The 15534-nt window shown below is 41.3% G+C and overlaps 1 protein-coding gene across 2 annotated transcripts in view; it reads right to left on the bottom strand.

Annotated features, from left to right (window-relative positions):
* Window positions 1–842: 842 nt before the first annotated feature.
* znf704 (zinc finger protein 704) overlaps window positions 843–15534 on the bottom strand; it is a 64611-nt gene continuing 49919 nt past the window's right edge. For both annotated transcript variants that reach the window (XM_086178196.1, XM_086178197.1), the window contains exons 6-9: window positions 14446–14740; window positions 13462–13596; window positions 13294–13382; window positions 843–13200 (exon numbers count right to left, since the gene is read on the bottom strand). In XM_086178196.1, coding sequence (XP_086034322.1) covers window positions 13086–13200; window positions 13294–13382; window positions 13462–13596; window positions 14446–14740 — 634 coding nt within the window. In that variant the 3' untranslated portion in view covers window positions 843–13085. The remainder of the gene's footprint in view (window positions 13201–13293; window positions 13383–13461; window positions 13597–14445; window positions 14741–15534) is intronic.

Raw genomic sequence — 15534 nt, 5'->3', positions numbered from 1 at the left:
CACGGTAAAGCGCATACTTGAGGAGACTAGATCAAGAGGTTGCCAAGGAAACGCGTTGAAGCCTGCTTGCATCAAGTTACTTGGCGTCAGAATTTCTTCAAGAAATACAGAAAACAGGAGAAAGGACTAATGTGTTTCAGCCCATGCAGAAGTTGGAAAGCTTGACAGTCAAAATTTGAGATTAACTAGTGCTGTGACTTACTGACCAGAAGAGTCAGTACTTGTATTGATTACAAGTAGAGAAGAAGGGAAGATTCTTTTGGTTTTCAAAGTGTATAAATAGCAAGGACAAATAATCTTTGATTTACTGAAATTGACCTTGAGAGGATTGTTTGTGCTCATTAAGAATAAAGAAATAATGGTTGTTTTTTTTGTTTGTTTTTTTGTGATGCATTAGTATAAAACTCTTCATCAGTAGTTATAAAATGTGAGTGTAAAATTCCAATTTTATCATCCCCAGAAAAACTAAAAATAACTAAGAAAAACATCCACATTTGATGTCAATTTGTAAAATGAAATTTTGTTCTATTTCACAAAATGTGTCCCACAAAAGATCATTTTTAATTAATGTATTTGGTTTTTTGAACTGATTGGTGTTTCTATAGAGTTTTCATTTCAAATGAAATTACTTGTTAACTTTGATATAATTTTCCTCGTAATATGTATGCAGTTCCTATAAACACGCACACACGCACGCGCAATACACAACAAAATTTCCTTGTCAATTTGCAGTAGGTGTTTTCTTATTAACCCACATAGCTTTTTTTAGAAGCGGACTTGGAATAAAATATGGTTTGAAAAAATGTCCAAGATGAGAAACGACACACTGACAGCAGGTAACAAAGAGCTGCCAAAGGAAATCTTTATTCATTTATAACCAGATGCCTCCAGAGTCGTCGAGTGAGTCCCGTCGCAACAGGAGGTCTAAACTGCACAGCGAATCAAACAACAACAGCACCAGAACGCAAGTGTCAGTAAACACGTTTACAACAAGAACGATGGCAGTTTCTATACACACAGACCAGTTACAAAAGAGTGGAACAGGAGTTAACAGTCAGTGTGCATCGATTCTTCACCTTTGAGAAAAATCATCATATAGTCTTTGAAATCATTTTATAACCTTATGGAAAAGAATAACAAAACATTATTGACACAATAGAGTACTCTGAACAGATATATATTGCAAGTGCTCTCATTGGGGTGTTAACAATAAAGAATCTCATACAAACATTAATGATGACATCTGGTAATGAGTGTGTTATGAAAAAGCCAACCTTGTAACAAATGTGCAGAAAGAGCTTATTCATTTCAAAAATGGTTTGGAAAGTGTACAACAATACCTCCAGGTTAAATAATAGTTTGATGCTTTGAGAAACATGACAAGTTATATGTTTACTGTAAAACTAAATGAGCAAGCGAGTTACCCCCCCCCCTGCAAAAAAAATAAAAAAACAAATGACTCCACAACTTTACCACTAATGTTTCATAGTATATTGAATATTAAGGTTTAAAAATGGCCGCTAGTGGATATAGATTTATATTTAACACCTGGTTATGTTTTACCTCAATCTTATAAATCAAGTTTTTCCACAAAATGTCATTAGTAGTAAGCCTCAGAACCAAATTTTACTTTTAGTTTTACCCTCCCCCATACAGAATGTTCAGATTTTGGTGAGGCAGCATTTAAATGGTCGAAGAAGAATGAAAACATATATTTCACTGTAACTAATTGGACCCCCCAAATATGAAAAATTAAATGTTTGGAAACTTGTTTTTTAAGTTTTGAAAAGATTTGTTTTAGTTATAAACAAATTGGCAAGAAATGTCGTGAAACCCTGATTAAAAAAGAACAAACTGAAATTACCTATGAATACAGTATATTTAAGTTAATGACAATGATCAGTCATTTCATTTGACATATCGGTTTCTTGGGTTTTAATGCTTGTAAAAGCCTAAAAAGAGCCTTATTCCACTTTTTGCCCAGCTACGTCTGGAAGACCCTCAAAGACAACGATCACAACTCTTGCTTTAATCAAACTCCTAGGAAGAAGTCAAATACAAGGTTCACCCAAAAGTGTCTAACCATTTCCACAGAATGAGGAATACGAAGTCACGCATTTTTCAAAATCTAGTCATCTCATCCTCAATCATTTACTGTGAATTTAAGGTGAAAATCTGGTTGCGTATTCACCTGCTTAAAGACATTGAAGGCATTACTGCTGAACAAGCAGGACCTCACTTTTCTAGCCTTCTTTGGCACAAAATCAAATGCTTGCTCCTCCTGTTGCAACAACAGAATTGCCTCTTTTGTCTTGAATGTTCAGACGTGTAAAGCCATATGGCTCGTACATAACAAGCCCACCCCCAACCCGCATCCTGCAACCTCACAGTGAAGGGAAGCTACAGATTTCATGGACGGCAACGATTCTTATCAACAAAGGTCACTGAGAGAAGCCTGAGTCCACAAGCTCTTTCTTGTGGCCCACATCAATTATTCAATGACTCGGACACAGGAAAAGCTCCCTGCGCTGCAGTAACCAGCCAAATATCCCCTGTGAGCTTGACTGACTGCCTTCCCAGTACACCTCAAACTCTCCATCCACTAGTCACCAAACTTAAGCTCAATGTGACATTAGGGACAATAAACATCTCTAATTTGAGCTGCTTGAGTTTAATTTATGCCAAAATTGTCAGCATGGGGCAAATTTGTCAGGTGTCACTTCAACTTGTTGTCTTATTGCACTCCATTATTGTTTTGTTGTCATGTATTAGACAACTGCTCTGTCAAAAGAGATTTCAACACAATTTTGGCAAAGATCAAACTCATGGGTGGATTTCATAGCGGCCATGTGATGGATGGTGATGCCCTACAGATGCCAGTGTTTATGGGAATAAAGCAGATCATGGCTGCTTGGGGCGGTAGCTTTATGACGCTGTGTGGCAGTTGATAATGAATGAGGTATGACAGCTTGGAGATTGAAACATATGCTTTTATGACTGCAGGATTGGCTTTGTAGGGATCAGAGGTGAACACAAACACACTCACACACACACATATGAACAAACGGTGAGCACACACAAGCTTCTGTGCTCACACTTTCCCTGAACCAACAAACAAGAGGAGGTGTAAATGCTACATTGAGCAGATGGGACATACCTCAGGCGGTCATTGGAAACTCACACTACATCATCTCTTACATGCACACACACACACAAACTGACGCTGAGAACTGTTTGGCGGAGCTGAGCTTTTCCACCAGCGAGTTCTTTGCATCAACACAGGATGAAACCCAGAGCCACGGGGACATATGTTGAGCAGCATGGGCACACATCACCCCAATGACATGATCTAACACAGTTGGCTTTTACCTCAGCAGTCCGTGGGAAGGTGGTTGGGTGTCTGGGTTGTGTAACATGCCCATATGCATATGAGCAGCAAACTAAGTCCTGCTCACAAGGTGTGTATGAAATATAAAACACAGACGACAAACATTTGGCATATTCAGCTGCTCTCGTCACAAATTCTGCTTGATAAATGATGCAGCCTTGGCACTTGATGCCTCAAAGGTGCAATGAAAAAGAAGGGGAACACAATTTGGAAAAATCTATGTTTCCCAAAACTGAGCTAATTTACCCTAAATGAGCCGCACTCTACCTTCAGCTGACTTTAACAGGGAATGATAAACATCTTCCGGCTAAGAAACACACATGCTCATAAAAGGAGGAGGCAGACCAGTGGGACATAGTGGAGCCCCGGCTCAGTCTTATTTTCTCATAAATTATAACTAGTTGAGAGGGGTTTGGAGGCGAGTATTCCTACCAGAGCTGACAGCATTTGAGATATCTTAACGCTCTGGAGTTGTAAACAAGCCCTCAACTTTCGGGAAGATAAATCGCTCGCTTGTTTCAAGATCTGCAATTTGAATTAAGTCAGATTGGAGCAGCCTCTTTTCTTCACTCCCTCGCATTACTGACTGAGGGGAACAGTGCCGCTCTTGACTGTCAAGAGACATGAAGCAACAGCCGGCAACTGATTAGCTTAGCTTAGCAACAAAGGTCTTTCTAATAGGTAATGCAAAAAAGACACGAGTGTGGGGGAAAAAAACTTGAAGAATTCAACAGGACATTAACATTAATTAGAAATATGATACATTTGTAAAACAAAAAAAGGGCAATTTTTCTGATGTGTTGATGAGCTGCTATTTTGTTCTTTTACAAAAAAAAGTGGGAGCACATTAATACTACCAGGCTTGAATCTATTTTTCCCCACCGACCTTCAACAGACCTTTATTATTAATCTTTTATTCATTATTCCCTATTAATGGCCTGGGGTCCAGACTATTTTTTTTACTAATGTTAATGATCGCCAGCAGAGCCATATTTCTAGTCTACAAATTTTTTTTGGTTGAATGACTTTAAGTCACCATCGAAAGGGCCAGAGGATTCCGCTCAATGGAAGAAAATTAAAAGATAGGTTTTACCATGAGTGTTGTCTACTTGTGCAGTCACTTGAAAATATTGAAAACAAACACATAAAAGGTGTAAGAAGTCATCCAAGTCCAGATCATAACTATTTAGTAACATTGGTGCTCATTAAAGTTAAATGTCAGGAGGGAGAAGAAACAATTTACTTTTTCAAGGGTTAGTTGTCAACCTATGGGCTGCCAGGCACCCAGAGCAAAAGGTTAAAAGGAAATGACCAAGAAATTGTTCAGTACTACAAAAAGTTCCTTTTCTCACACCGAATTTGTTGTACAATTCCCACAAACTTCAAACGGCATCCTGCGTTACTAAGGCTAACAGACCCAGTTATTTAGCGTTTGACCTACATTGGGCGAGCTGTTTAAGCTAGCTAAGCTAACCACCTGCTAGCTGTAACGTAGCATTCGCCACCAGAAACGCACGAAGGGGAACACCAGTACCGTTCTCTCAAGTGAAAACAAAAGACAAAGCGGTGACATATTCTAACCCTGTTCGTGAAAAGAGCTTCAGAATCTCCAAGAATCTTACCCCCCCGTAGGTAGTCGACATTTACGTCCCTGCTGTGAAGTGACACCGGTGAACTCCACCGGCCCACGACCCGGTTCCGTCGCTCGGATGCTATTCTTACCGGAAACATGAATCAAACATTTACGTTTAGAGGCTTCGGGATATCAAACACACGATGGGGACCACGGCCAGGTGTAAATGATTAAATAAAGTGAACCGGAGCATTATTCTTCTTTAACCACGCAGTCCGTCGCAAGAAAGATGCCTATCTCCTCTCCCCTGCAGTAGTGAGACAACTGCAGGCCCATTTACGGTACACTTAGCAGAACTCCATGCAAAAAAAAAAAGACTATTTCAAAAGTTGCTGGCTTGTTGACGCGAATAGAGAGGTAACATAAACTAAATTTGTACTATTTGAGTATCACCACCATGTTGTTACCACATTTGCGTCATTTTGATCCGTGTACTGCAACTGAAATCCCAAATGGTTCGTTTTTTTCCTTGTGATACTTCATAGCACAGAGAATCGCATGAGTCACACAAGATACATGAGTGTTGTTTGATTTTTTTTTTTTTTTTTGCAGATGTGTACTTGCTGATTTGATGGAAATCAGCAACTGTTCATTCTTCTAATTTAGCAAACTAGAGGAAACTGCCAACTGAGAAGATAAACGCATCTGTCTCCTCATCTTGCCAGAAGAGGTGAATTTCCCCAGCAAAAAAACGCATTGCTGCAATTGTCAGTGTGTTTCACTGTGAGCTTGTAAAAGTCTCTTGGATGCAGAATCACACGCTTTCATAACCCGATCTGACTGTATCACAGCAACAGTCACAGCGTCCTGACAAACACACACACACACACACACACACACACACACACACACACACACACACCAAGGACTGAGACGTTTAACACTGACGGTGACAAACTTTTCTGTAGCAGCAGGATGTATTCATATCTCTTGTATGGACTTTAAAAACATAAAAACTCTTATCTCTCTTAATTCCAAATGAAAAAGAGGACGATTGGACAATTTAACTGTTGAATTAAGCTGCTCTCACTCCAGTCGTGGACAACACAATACAAATAGAGCACATGTATATAAAGTCATGTAATCCATAATATCTTTCCTTTTTTTCTGCATGCACATGCAAGTATTAAAAATACAGTTAGACCAGAGCATATAGTATATACACTGTCTGAAAAAGTGTAAAAATCCAGTGTGACAGTCATTGAGTTCTTGAGGTCATGATTGTTATCAGAAAAGATGAAACAGCCAATGACATGATCCATACTGTGTTGCATATTCATGTTCAAACTGAAGGAGCCGTTGCGCAAACCTTAGTGTTTAATATTCAGACCAATTGAATTCAATAATAGAACTGAGGCTGATGAGAATTTTTTTTCCGCCACTTGATAAACATTATTATTCACCAACCTTCTACAGAATGCAATTGAGGCCTTTGCAGTTCCTGTGGAAATTACTTGGCGGCTCCCCCCAAAAAAGAAAGGATAATCTCACTGGCTGTTTCACATGCTGTTTGCAAATGAGGCTTCCATGATTTCCCAAACATATGTTAGATTGCACCATGACACCTTTATCTACAAGCCCTTGTACAAAAGGGAGACAGGAGTCATGTTTGGGAAAACAAAGAAAAGATAAGAAAAGGAAAACATGTTGAAACACAGCATTATCATAACATTGGATTGAAAAATAGCAAAGAGTAGAAAAGTCGCTCTTAGACCTTAAAAGTTCCTCACAGTAACATCTTTCTGGGGGCCAAAAGGGCCTCAAAACTCTTACAATTCCTTGTATCACAAATCTTTGAATTATATGTATAGAAAGCAGAACTCAGACTAGCCAGCACCAGAGACATTCCATCATTGTTGCATATCCCAGCAACATACCCACTCAGAGTTCTTGAGCATGGTGACTGGTCAGGTCCACGCCAGAAACTCTAACTCATCAAGGCACATTCAGGAATCCTGTTTTCAACCAAAGATAAACACAGTGAAACAGCTCCTGGAAACATGGATTTCCTTGAGCAGGGTTCCAAAACTTTTCAGGTCCCAAACCCATGCAAACAAGTGTCACGCACTTGGATTTCAAGGCTTTTAAAGACCTTTTCAGGATCATTTTGAAGCTAATTTGAACATTTGTATTCTTGCATTTCATTACATTTCTACCTGCAGGGAGAAGTGTTTTGTAGGAATAATGTACATATTTTGCAAAGTGCGAGTGTAAAGTACTTCAGAGGTTGGTGTTAATCATTGAAAAATTTGGACTTTAAAATAAGAGTCTTTTGTCAAAATTTAAAGATAAAGCAAAACAAAAAAAAGAGGTGGAAACTCTCTTATAACTCACACCTACATTTCAAGAGGATTCAAAAATATTTCAGGCAAATATTAATAAAAATCAAGATAAGACTTGAAAAACCAGGAGACAGTCATTTGAAAAAGACTGACCCTTTAAAAAATAAAGCCAGTGCTTCACATTGAAATATAAATGTATAATCCACAAGGTTAAACAATAATAAAAGTAGATAACATTGAGTGAAAGAAATCACTGAGGAAAAATTCTGGAATAGTTTTATGTTTTGTATTAATTACATCTTAATCAGGTCTATATTTAAATAACATTTGATGTCTGGGACTCATCTAATGGCCCAAATCTTTGTATTTTGATCCACATTTAGGAACCACTGCTCTGTAGGGAAAAACTGCATGTTTGCAGAAGCCAGTCCACTCTCCTCCTCCTTCACCACCTCCTCGACCTCCTCCTCCTCCACATTCCTGAATGAGTGAAGGGTGGAGGACCCGGCCTCTTTATTGATAACACCGCCCCGGTGCTGGAAGAGGATAGGAACAGAGATGCATAACCTGCCTATCACCATGGTTGTCATGGAAACTAGCCCCACACAGTCAGTGGGGTCCGATGCTTTCAGGACACACTGCTACTCTGCTTTCCCTTGGGATCATGCAAGGCAACACTAGGACAACTCGGGTGAACCGGACTGGTGTAAGTACAATGTCATATTTCCCATTTGAATTCACGCACAAACAGCGCCACCTGCCGTCAGGCTGCTCCAGGACACAGGAGGGTCTGTGTGTAGGAGCTGCGGGCCAGACAACAGCCTTGTGGGCATTTTATCACCAGTGTGATGTGGGTGGTCAGCAGATCTGTAAAAACATAACTAAGGAGGCCTCCCCTAGACACACCCTGTCACTTTGAACTCCTCGAGCTGAAAATAAGTACATAGAAGGGGGGAGCAAGGAATTTCAAGATTATTATAGTCTTCACATCAATATACTGGCACACTGATACTGTAGCTTGGATATACTGTAACTGCAGCTTGAACTGTATATTTTGTAGCTTATGCAGAGCTATACTTGGATGATACAAAAGAGCAAGTGTCAGCCTCTTGTCACTAACAAGTCTCGTCATGTTTGAAATACTGATCGCAACAGGAATCAGATACATTAACCAAGAACACCAGTTAAACACTCGTCACATGACCTGCAGTTACAGCCACCTCTGTCCTACAGATAAGCAAAATTACCAATACATGGCCTCATGTTTATGTGTGCGCATTTGTATGTTAGAGAGAGAGGGTGAGAAAATATACATTGCGGATGCTCGTAATTCACAAGAGTTGATTTTTTTACCTTCCGTAAGCAGAATAATGTTATCTTGTTTTATTCAGCATATAAATCATGGCCGAATGCTCAGGCCTTTAATAGGCAGCAGCGGAGCGGGTAAACATACTGGAGAACAAAAGCTAGACCAGCTGCTGCTACTCTAGTTGAGAGAAAGAAAAGTCCTCATAAGTATTCACATCACTCACTCTGGAGCAACAAGAAAGCCTATTGTGGCGCTTTGATACCACTTTTAATTCTGCTGTGTGTTTATAGTGTTAAGCTGTAGGCTCCGCCCTGGTTGTAGGGCTGGGAGCTCATTTCTGCTCAGATATGAATAAGTTGGCAATCAGATCAGGAAAAAAAAAAAACATATGGCTTGTTTGGCATCATAAAGGTGTCAGTTTGAATGTAAAATAATGAGTGTTATAATCCTGCTTTGTCTGCCAATTTGGCCCCAAAAGAAGTAAACTTCCTTTTGGGCAAAACAAGACAATTAGAATTTCTGTGTTTATCTTCTGGGTAAAAAGCTGAACGGCTTACAGATGCAGGACTATGCAATGATTGATTTTAATTTCTGGTTCCAATTAGCGTTTTTGTCCGGACAATCAAGTAAAGCTTGATCATCTAAAATTTCCTGAGCAAATCCAATTTGCTGATGAGGTCCCACAGGAGCCGAAACCTGCCACTAAATGAATCTCAGGGAGGCTTTTGTTAACAAGACCGAAATGTTGCTAGCTTGCACATTTTAAATTGCAGATTTTCTATTGAATGCGCTCCATTTCTGCCAAATGAACATTTGTTCTTGCACGGCTCAACTCAGAAAATGGGGAGGCGGTAAAGCAACTTGTTAAAACTGAGGCAGGAAACAGACGTCTCGGGGTGACTTGTATCCGCACACTTGTTAGACTTGAGGCAGGTGTTTTTATTTTCATGTTCTACAGGATAACATTGTGTACAGGATGGAGTCGAGGAATGAGAGACAGCACTGCATGGGGGTAGCACCTAGATATCTCCCCAGGGGAGAGCGCAGCACCAGTGCAAGAGTGAAAAGTGTCAGCAACAGACCTGGGCTGATTTCCTCTAAAAGCAGCTTCATACTAAGGCCATCTTCGTGTCACTGGCGGTGAATGGGGACTTGAGATGTACTCAGGCCAGGCTACAGTCCACAAACAAATCCCACAGCTGCTTGGAGGCGTGCACGTCCACAGAAGGACAAACACGTTTGAGAAACATGGCGGCATGCTGGACTTGATTTTGGTTAAATGTGTGTCATTTAAGGGACATAACACTGACTTTGACTCTGAAATTAGCTGCCTGCACATTAAAAAAAAAATCCAGTGTTGCCAGCACCCCGGACTGACCCAAAGGAGGGACTTGTTTCCTGGACAGAACCCTGACTTTTACACACACACACTGATAGAGGGGAAGGTCCGCGCACAACATGGTGCATCAGTATCACAATATTGGACGAAGGGAAGTGGGGAGTGCACAGAAAACCCACCAGTACGCGCGGTCCGAATGGAATCCTTAGACCACAAAGTATTGGTTTGTCGGGAGCTTTCGACCTGAACGCGCAAACAGGAAAATGCCACAGGCCATTTGATAAAGGTGTACAACTCCTTGGGAGAACAGAGTGATGCAATGGAAGGGGGAGGGGGGCCACAAAGCTTCAGCAGGCAGCCCGCACACTTCGCCCGGGGCTCCTTCACGCTCACACACAAAAGCCTTCGAGCGCACATGAGCATAAACACACCAACATGCCAATCAAACTAATAGCAAGAGGGCCGGTGCGACACTCTTGAGGAGGCGAATTGGAAATTAGATAAAGGTTTTAATCAACTGTGTGTTTCTACCACGAAGCATCGCCGGCAGCTGAGAGCGGTATGTGGGGGAGCTGCAGGCGGGAGCGTGCAGGTCAACCTCAGTGGAGAAAGCGTAACAAGCTTGGCTTGCAGTGAAAATGTGCCTGGGCTCTACCCCCTCCTGGTCATAATATCCTCAAAAATGTCCTTCAGCAGAACATGAAAACAAAACCCATAAACAGTATATATATTTATAGGGAAAAAAAAGTCATATCAATGTCTTTCCTCCTTTGAATTTAAACATGATCTTTCTTACGGATATATAGATTTGTCTTCTTAAACAATACGTTCACATAATACAATGGCTAATCACTTTTTAAGTACTTTAAATTTTTTGTGAAATATTAACTTTATGACATGGAAGAAGCACAACTGATTTTGTTTTTCAGAAAGTGACTTAAGGCTATCTATTGACAAGTAAAAACCAAAGTAGCATGAAAGGTTGAATATTACATTATATTCTCACATGATATCATTCTGGAACCTGTCTTTTTGGTCATGAACAATGACCTCAGAGATACAAGACATATATCTATCTATCTATATATAGATAGATATATATACATATCTCAAAACAGACTAAAGTTGAACAAACAGAACAAAGCTACAACTTTCAGGTGTGGAAGAACATAACAAATGGGAAAATGTGAGTTTTAAGAGTTAGAATTTTTGTCGAAAGAGTGTATCATAAACGCCAATATGGTTTTGTGTGTTCAATTCAAATAAATAATTCTATGAGTTGGGAAGTGACAAGAGCCGGTCCGCTTGCTTGCACACATTAACACCATGTAAACCATTTGGACCTGTTTTTTTTTGTTTGTTTGTTTTTAAGTTCCCTGCTTTCAGCTTACAATTCAGAGAAATAACAAATCTAATTTCTGAGCTATTTTCTCACAGTTCCATTTTATGAAAACATGAACCAAAGCTTTGATGCATATCTTAACAACAAAAAATTGATAATAATAATCACAAGTGACCACATCAAGTGCTTTTCACTTTCCCCAATTCTCTCTCTGTGTATCTCTATCTCTTTTTTAAACTCTTGGAACAAATGACAAAAAACAACCAAACGAACAAAAAAACCTTTTTGACATCGTTCACGATGCAGTTGGGATGGGACTGAAAAAGGGCATGGAGGAAATTAAGACTCTCTGGAAGTAACCACAACTGTATCAAGTGCTGAAATAACACACAGTGCAAGTGCCTGACTTTTGGTTTTGATCCCTCCTCCTTTGGTGAGCTCATCGAAATGTGCCGCATCTGTATGCGTAAACGTTACAGGTCGCTATTTTGTTCCCTTTAGGAAGATGTAAAATATTTAGGAGGAGGGATGTCTCGGTCTCTGCTGATCTTTTCACGGCCACACTGCTGGCTTCCTGCTTCCAGTGCTGTCAGGAAAGGGCTTTAACACGCTTTCATTAGCAGGTGCTAACAGGTAAACAATCTTGGATTAACCATTACAATAAAACAAAAAGAAAGAAGTGGAACAGCAGTAAACATGGCACCTTAAGAAAACCCCCAATCACAAAGACCAAGATCAAGAAAAAGGAGTTTTGGTTGCAAAGTTGTAACAAGTGATGAAAGGAAAGCGGTTTGTAGCTGTAGAAAATAGAGCTCCTTAGTTTAAACTGCTGGTTTTTTTTTGCTTTCTTTATAACATTTGATAAAATGAAGCAAAAGAATGAACTGGATCGACAGTGATGGCGAGCAGTTTCTGTCTTGTTCATACATTGAGATGTTGCTGTGTGTGTGTGTGTGTGTGTATATATATATATGTGTGTGTTAGTGTGTGTGTGTGCGCACGCGTGCACACTATTGACATGTTACATCACTGGCATGGTCCATCTGCTTTCCCTGACTATAAATTGATGATTTTTTTTTTCTTTTTTGCATTGATCATTCACTTTGTGTGTCTCCCTCTTCCTCCTTCTCTGTCTTCCTTTCACCCTGCCCTCCTAAGCTCTGTCGTACGTCCCTCTAGCTGTCGGGAGAGAGGAACAGGTGAGAACCCTGGAGAGGCTGACGCCGGTGATAAAAGATCACCTCAGTTAAGTCCAGAAATAAAACGAGAGTTGAAGAGTTTGAAGGAAGGGGGAAAAAAAAGGCTTCTCTTAACTTTCTTCAAAAACTTCAGTGAAGAGGTCCGTTCTTTTGGATGAAAAAAGTTTTTTTTTTTTCTTTCAAGAAAACAAAGAGCTCGTCGACTTCCCCTGGACCCTTTTTTTTTTGTCTAGGCTTCCCATTTAAAAACCAGAACTTTACAAAACATAGAAAGATGCAACACTGAATCCAACATAAAAACAACAGATTTTTTTTATCGTTGCACTGTGTAGCTGCACTGGGCTTCCCAAAACTGGAATGATGGGAATGGCGAGGGCAAAAGGCGACTCTGCCATCCTTTGGTTCTTTCCACAGCTGGAATGGTTCGGTTGGAGCTGCAATGGGAGGGGGGCAGGGCCGGAGCCAGAGATTGACGGAAAGTTTGTGATTTTGAGCAGAAAACCAAATGCATGCAAAATGACACCCCTCCCCCCTTTTTCTCTGGTGACAGGCAGCTGGGCCTGATGGCGTGCTGTTGCGTTGGCAGATAACGTTCAGTCGGTGAATCTCTGGCAGGCCTTTTTCCAGCGGCAAGCGGTGCACCACATATCGCGGTTCTCCATCCCGTACACCTTGCGGCACTTTTTCCCTTCCCCGCGCACCTTTCGACTGCGGAGGAGAACATTTTTGCAAATGTCAAATCTAATGGATTGAGCTGGTCAATTTAACCGGTTGTTACGGGACGATCTGAGCTGTCGGTACCTGAGGGCAGTGGTGGCTCTGGGCGGGGATGAGAGGACGGCTATGGTCTGGGAGCGCTGCTCGAAGCCCAGGCTTTTACTGGGAGACACCTAAAGAGGACGGATAGATTTAGAATTATTTCCAGTCAGGTGGATTGAGTCCCAGCATATGCATGTGTGTGTTTCTCACCGTGTTTCCGGTGAAAGTGACGGGTGGGGACTGCCAGGAGATGCTAAAGCTGGAGCTGTTGGTGGGAGTAAAGCTGGTGGAGGCGGAGCCGGCTGAATTACTGCTGCTGGAAGGGATGGACACCGGAGCCGTGGCCTGCAGGCGGAGGTTAAAAGTTGGACTTATGTTCCACATCCTGGATGTTTGGATTGGGATTCTCCAGCCCATGCTTTTCAGACACAGACCTGATATGTTCTTTTAAAAACAACAGCTTCAGTGTAAAAACTCAGCCCAACGGGAGACGAGAGAATTACAGAGTTATAAGTGTTGTTATAACTTGTTTCAAACTTATTGTGATTATTGTAATCACGTGCCTTATACATGTCACCTTGACTCACACAGCTGCTTCCTGGAGCCATGGACAGCAAATCGCTATGACATTGGTTTTTTTTTTTTTGGTTACACAATATAATGAGCTTGACACAATGAGAACCAAAGACACTGGGTATATAGTGCTTGATGTTTTGTGTTTCTGTGGCATTGTGTGTGTAGTGGTGTATTGATTAGTACAGTGGATTGATCTTTGATCTTTATGTTGAGTTTGAGTCCTTGTTGCTCATTGATCTTCATCTTGTGTGTGTGTGTGTGTGTGTGTGTGTGTGTGTGTGTGTGTGTGTGTGTGTATATGTGTGTGTGTGTGTGTGTGTGTGTGTGTGGTCATTGTAGCTTGCCAATACATCGATACAGATGCAAAATCATCACCTGTGATATTGCAACACTTTACATTCAACGCCACAGCATATGTCATTGTGAGGTATAAATTGTATATTTTGATTGTGAGCACAAAAATCCATTTCAGTGCTCTTATTGTGAAATGCCAACGTAAATTAGCAATTGCCTCTGGAAATAGGATGATATATTCATTGTAAGAAATTTCATTGAAAGTCATGAATGCATTTTCAATATGCCCATCCCAAGTAGTCACCCCCCTCCCCCCCTGTTTACCTGGTAGGCGTGGTCCGTGTGGATGAGGTAGAGAGCGCTGGGCGCGGAGCGGCTAAGGGGGGTGGTGCTGCCGGCGTGAGGCTCCTTGGCGTCAGAGGCTTGCGGGGGTCTGTGTGAGTCCGGCTGCTGGCTGAGGGGAGCAAGGGGAGAAGGGGAAGGAGGCGGGGGAGGCAGGACGGAGGGCGACACGGGTGAGAGGCTGCTCAAGCCGTCGGCCACCGAGTCCGTGTTGAGCTTGATCTCTGTGTAGTAGAAGTCCTCCTCGCCGTCACTGCAGTCCGAGTCACAGTTACGCCTGACATCAAAAAACAAAACAAAAAATGATTGTAAAATTACCATCAAGTGTCTTTCTAATTCTTTCTCACTACAAATTATCCAGCTGTGAACCAGCTTCAGAAGATAGCAGATTGTGGTTGAAAGGCTCAAACATCCCATAATGTCTCAGAAAACTCAGGTATCTAATACATCTGGTGGGTGATTAGCCCGATCAATAAAGACCCTGTTTGTCTCCTTACGCTCCGAGGACCTTGAGGACTATCAATTATTAAAGCGTGACACTGGATGCATGTCACCTATTCAAATGCTTGATGCTCCCGCTAACAAGATATTCCCACTTGGGGTCCTGATGATAGTGCACATCAGAAGTGAGGTTGACCGGTTTTGAGGTCTGGAGATTGTAAAGGCCACGGCACAATAATTCAGTTCATTTGCATGACCATTAAACCACTGCCGGGTGCCTCTGTTGTGTTGAAGCACAGACATTCCCTTTAATTTGTTACCTGTCTGTACCCTCATGAATGAAGATTACTCCTTGTATGAACATTCCCGGTGAAAAGCAAAGTGCCTGAATACAAATCACATACGACCCGTGCCCTGGTTCGACACCAATGTCATTCCTTCACCTTCCAAACACTGCCATGTGCAGTTAATCGGTGCAGGAAGTGGTGGCCTCGGCTTAATTGAATGTCAGGACAAATGTGTGATCCTTTCAGGATCATTGTTCTCCTTCTCGTTCATTTTAATTCCAACTTGACCCCCCCCCCATTCCTACCCACAACACACAGACACACACAAAAAGACCAGAACATG

Source organism: Fistularia commersonii, chromosome 30 (assembly GCF_037954325.1).
Source record: "Fistularia commersonii isolate RoL2024-O1a breed Wild chromosome 30, RoL_Fcom_v1.0, whole genome shotgun sequence".
Lineage (NCBI taxonomy): Eukaryota > Metazoa > Chordata > Actinopteri > Syngnathiformes > Fistulariidae > Fistularia > Fistularia commersonii.
This window is presented reverse-complemented; position numbering and strand designations above follow the sequence as displayed.